Source organism: Talpa europaea (assembly GCF_964194135.1).
Source record: "Talpa europaea genome assembly, chromosome: 6".
NCBI lineage: Eukaryota > Metazoa > Chordata > Mammalia > Eulipotyphla > Talpidae > Talpa > Talpa europaea.
The window spans coordinates 993,857-998,776 of NC_140072.1; the positions used below are offsets into that span (position 1 = coordinate 993,857).

Genomic DNA, 4,920 nt, shown 5'->3' on the forward strand with positions numbered 1-4,920 from the left:
CAGGCTGGCTCGGTCCTGGTGGGCCTTGTGGTAAGTTCCGCCACGACAGGAGACACCTCAGAGCTGCAGTGAAGGGCTGGGGTGTGTGAGGGGCAAAAAGGAGTAATTCCCATCTGCACCCCTCCCCACCCTGGGACCTTCCAGGGTGTCCTGTGACTGTAGAGGTTCGGGTCCAGACTCGGGGGCCAGGCATGAGGCAGACAGACACACACGTATGTGTGCGTGTACACGCAGCCGGACGGGGGCAGGGAATCTCCTCTAGGGAGAGGAGGGCGAGGACAGAAGGCGTTGGGGGGACCCGGGGGGACCCCTGGGGCACGGTTGGGTGAGGTGGACCCGGGTGTTCCGGGCACCTGCAGTCACGGCTCAGCTCGCTCAGCGCGGGAAGGGAAGCCTCTGCGCGGGGATGTTTACAGCACGTCCTTTTCCCGGCGCAGCGCTTCTTCCTCAGAGGACAAGGGCCGCGCGTGTTGTCCGGGCCGCGGTACAGCCCGAGAATCATCACTTCTGCAACATGGCCGCTGAAAAAAATTATTTTGCGAGGTTTAAGATAAGACTATCTTACCCCCTTATGGCGTCATGGTGCTTATAAATAGAAAATTTCTGGTAAGATGAAATCGTCACAAGATAATGCAATTAACGCAAGATTATACAATTAACTTGATCAGATCAGGTCTGATAAAGCGTAAATCTTAAGGCTCTGAACATTATTTGCACATTATTGTTGGGAGGAAATTGCAGAGCTCACTTTAAAGAAATCCGTGGCTGGATGTCCAGCGCCTGGGCTTTAGAAAGGTGCTGGGGGGGTTGGGGGGGTAGAAAAAATAACAATAATCAATTACAAAGATGACGGGGCCTCCTCCTGGCATGTATCATTTCAAGCAAACAGCAGGTTTACAAAGTAGCAGATAAATTTCCATTTTACCAAATTAGATGTTTCGGGGGCTGTCATCAAAGGGCACGGCTTCTATTTGTCAGCCTAAAATCTCTCGCAAGGCTTGGTTTCTGCTGATGCTGCAAACTTGTTTTCCAGGAGCCGGAGCTGCTCCACCGGGAGCCGGCGGGCCTCGCGCGCTCCCACCGCTTTTTAAAAAATGTTCCACTTAAATTAAAATTTCCCCTTAGGAAGCAAAAAAAGGGGGCGAAGACGCCAACTCCTAGTGGGGTTCCTCCTGCCCCACCGCAGCCTCACGGGCTCCTGGGCCCCGGGTGGGCCAGGCGTGTCCTGCCCCGAACAGCCGCGCAGCCAGGCCTGTCCCGAGGTCTCCGGCCCGGGAACGGGCTTGGGACCCGACCTGGGGCGCGGAACCCCACTGCGCTCTCAACTGCTGCACCCCCAGACAGCACCTCGCGGCCTGACCTCGGAGCTCAGCCTGGCTGGTCAGCTCACCCCAGGGACGCGTCTCGGGGTCAGCTTCTGGAGCCAGGACCCTGCCTTCCCTTCAACAGAAACTGCATTTATTTCAAAGAGCAAATTTCAGTCCCTGCCTCCCGGGCGCCCACAGCCCCGGAGAGCTCGCGCCTTCCCCACGGCCGCGACGCAGCCCGCGTCCCGCTCGTCGCAGGCAAAGAAAAGCCGAATTTAGCCAAGATTCCCCAGCGCGTTCCTTCTGGGTCCAACACCCCGAGGTGCCCGCAGTTTGCATGAAAACAGCGCGCGGAGCTGGACCGGCCCAGCCCTCAGCCAGAACGCGGGGCGCCCCGCGCGGCGGGGGAGCGAGCACCCCGCCGGGTGTCCCCAGCGGCCGGGCCAGCCGGGGCCGAGTGCGCCGGGGGACTCGGGGCGCGGGCTGGCCGTGCGGGGCGCCCAGCCCCTGCGCCCTGGCTCGGGGCCCGCGGACGCTTCTGATCGCCCCGGAGAAACGAGCCCCCGGCGCGGCCGGGTGGGCGCCCCCAGCGTGCGATGCGCTTTTCTCCACGAGCGCCCCGGGCGGGCGCGCAGGCCGGGGTCACCCTCCCCAGCCCGAGCTGCGGGAGCGGGGGACCGGGTACCATTTTGTCATCCGGGTGGGGGCGGGGCGCCGGGCCTGGGCGACGCGGTGACTGCGGGGGCGCCCGAAAGGCTGCGGTTGGGGGGCTGTCCGGGCCCCGCGGCTGCCCCCAGCCGCGCGCCGGGCAGGTCCGGGGACCCCGCGCCGCGCCCCCGCCGGGGCGCGAGGACCGGCGGCCGCGCGGGGACCGGGGCCGCCTCCCGCCGCCCAGACCCGCGCCGCGGGGCTCCCGGGCCGCACAAAGGCGGGCGCTCGGCCGCGGCGCGGGGGGCGGGCGGCGCGCGGGCTCCCCGGCCCCGCTCGGGCCAGCCCGGCCCGGGCGCACCTGGTTCTGTTGGGTCGGAGCCTCCCGGCTGCGGCGCGGCGGCCAGGGGCGGGCTCCCCTCGCCGGTCCCGGCGGGGCGCGGGGGCGCGGGGGGGCGCGCGGGGCCGAGGGACCCGGAGGGAGCGGGTGGGGGCGGGGGCGCGGGGCGAGCCCGGGCGGGGGGCGGGGGGCCGGGGCGGGGGGCCGGGGGGCGGGATCCGGGGGGCGGGGGCGGGGCGGGGCGGGGCCCGGCGCGCCCGGCTCGGGAGTGGCCAGCTTGAACGCCGGACCCGGCCCGGCCCAGCCCCGCGGACCGTTACTCCGGCCTCCGCCGGGGCGGGGCGCGCGGCGCGGGCGGACCGGCCCGGGGCGCGGGGCAGACGGCGGGGCGCGGCCGGGAGGGGCGGCCGCGGGCGGCGGAGGCCGGGCCGGGAGGCGCCCACGTGTCCGGAGGCGGCTGTGTCGCGGCGCCCCCTTCCGGCGGCGGGGCCGGGCCGGGCCGGGCCGGGCCGGGCCGGGCCGGGCCGGGCGGGGCGGGGGGCGCCGACCCCGCGTCTCGGAGGCGCGCCCGTGGGCCCGGGAGCGAGCGCGCCCGTGCGCCGCGGGCCTGGGGGCCGCGCACAAAGGGGCCCCGCCGCCGCCGCGCCCCAGCAGCCCGGGGCGGCGCATCTGTGCGCACACGCGGATTTTTTAAAAATAACACATTTCCAGACAGGCCCCCGCCCCCCGCGCCCCGCGCCCCGCGCCCCCCGCCCCCCGCCGGCCGCCCGCCCGGGGCGGGGCCGCGCCGCCGAGAAAGGGCGCGGGGCGGGGCCGCGCGGCCATTGGCGGCCCGCGGTGACGTCACGCGGCGGCCCCCCAGATAACTAGTTGGGCGCGGGCCTCAACTTTTCGCAGGAGCAGCGCGCGCGCCCGGAGTGCGGTCCGGGTCCGGCGCCGGCGGCGGAGCCACGCGCCGAGGGTCGGGCAGGGCGAGCGCCCCGGGCAGCTCCCGCGCGGGCGGCCCGAGCCGCCGGGGCAGCGCCGCGGCCGCAGCCGCCGGGCCGGGGCGGGGGGCGGGGGCGCCGAGGACCCGCCACGCGCCCGGGAAGGTGGAGGGGCGAGAGGGGGAGGGGGACCCCCGCACGAGCGCGAGCGGCCCGGGCTGGCGCGCCCAGCCCCGCGGCGGGCCATGGTGCAGCAGGCGGACGGCGCGGAGGCGGAGAGCAACCTGCCCCGCGACGCGCTGGACACCGAGGAGGGCGAGTGCATGGCGGGCAGCCCGGCGGCCCTGGACGAGAGCGACCCGGACTGGTGCAAGACGGCGTCGGGCCACATCAAGCGGCCGATGAACGCGTTCATGGTGTGGTCCAAGATCGAGCGCAGGAAGATCATGGAGCAGTCCCCGGACATGCACAACGCCGAGATCTCCAAGCGGCTGGGCAAGCGCTGGAAGATGCTCAAGGACAGCGAGAAGATCCCGTTCATCCGCGAGGCGGAGCGGCTGCGGCTCAAGCACATGGCCGACTACCCCGACTACAAGTACCGGCCGCGCAAGAAGCCCAAGATGGACCCCGCGGCCAAGCCCAGCGCCGCGCCGAGCCCCGACAAGGGCGCGGCGGGCGGCGGCGGGGGCGCGGGCGGCGCGCGGCCCGCCAAGGGCGCGGGCAAGAAGAGCGGCAAGCCCCGCGCGCCCGCGGCCCCCGCGGCCCCCGGCGCCAAGGCGGGCGCGGGCGCGGGCCGGGCGGCGGCGCCGGGCGAGCCGGGCGGCGCGGGCGAGGACGGCGCGCGCGGGGGCGCGGGCCGGGCGCTGCGCTGCGTGTTCCTGGACGACGACGAGGACGACGAGGACGACGAGGACGAGCCGCCGCTGCGCGCCCGGCCCGAGGCGGACGAGGACGAGGACGACGCGCCGCGGCCCGCGCCGCCGCCGCCCGGCCCGCAGCCCCCGCCGCCGCGGCGCTACAGCGCGGCCAAGGTGCCCGCCAGCCCCACGCTGAGCAGCGCGGCCGAGTCCCCCGAGGGCGCCAGCCTGTACGACGAGGTGCGCGCGGGCGCGGGCGCCGGCGGCCGCCTCTACTACAGCTTCAAGAACATCACCAAGCAGCACGCGCCGCCCGCGCCCGCGCCCGCGCCCGCGCGCCCCGGGGCCCCCGCGGCGGCCGGCGCGGGCGGCGAGGACGCCGACGACCTCATGTTCGACCTGAGCCTCAACTTCTCGCAGGGCGCGCCCGGCGCGGGCGAGCAGCCGCTGGGGGGCGGCGCGGCCGCGGGGAACCTGGCGCTGTCGCTGGTGGACAAGGACCTGGACTCGTTCAGCGAGGGCAGCCTGGGCTCCCACTTCGAGTTCCCCGACTACTGCACCCCCGAGCTCAGCGAGATGATCGCGGGGGACTGGCTCGAGGCGAACTTCTCCGACCTGGTGTTCACGTACTGAGGCGCCGCGCGGGGCCCCGGGGGCGCGGGGCGCGGGCGGGGCGCAGCCGGGGCCGGGGCCGGGGCCGCGCCGCGGCGCGACACAAAGAGACGGCGAGAGCGGCCGACCCTGCCGGTGGCGTTCCCGTGGAGCGAGCGGTTCCGACCCCTCCCCCCCCCCTCGTCCCCCCCGCCCCGCCCGCGGCCCCCGGCGGGCGCGCACCTGGCCGG

The 4,920-nt window shown here is 73.7% G+C and overlaps 1 protein-coding gene across 1 annotated transcript; it reads left to right on the forward strand.

Annotated features, from left to right (window-relative positions):
- Positions 1-3,466: 3,466 nt before the first annotated feature.
- On the forward strand, positions 3,467-4,711 carry SOX11 (SRY-box transcription factor 11; the record flags this gene model as incomplete). The annotated part of the gene is made up of 1 exon (XM_084234377.1): positions 3,467-4,711. The coding sequence occupies one exon, from the start codon at positions 3,467-3,469 to the stop codon at positions 4,709-4,711; it is 1,245 nt and encodes a 414-aa protein (XP_084090503.1).
- Positions 4,712-4,920: the final 209 nt, after the last annotated feature.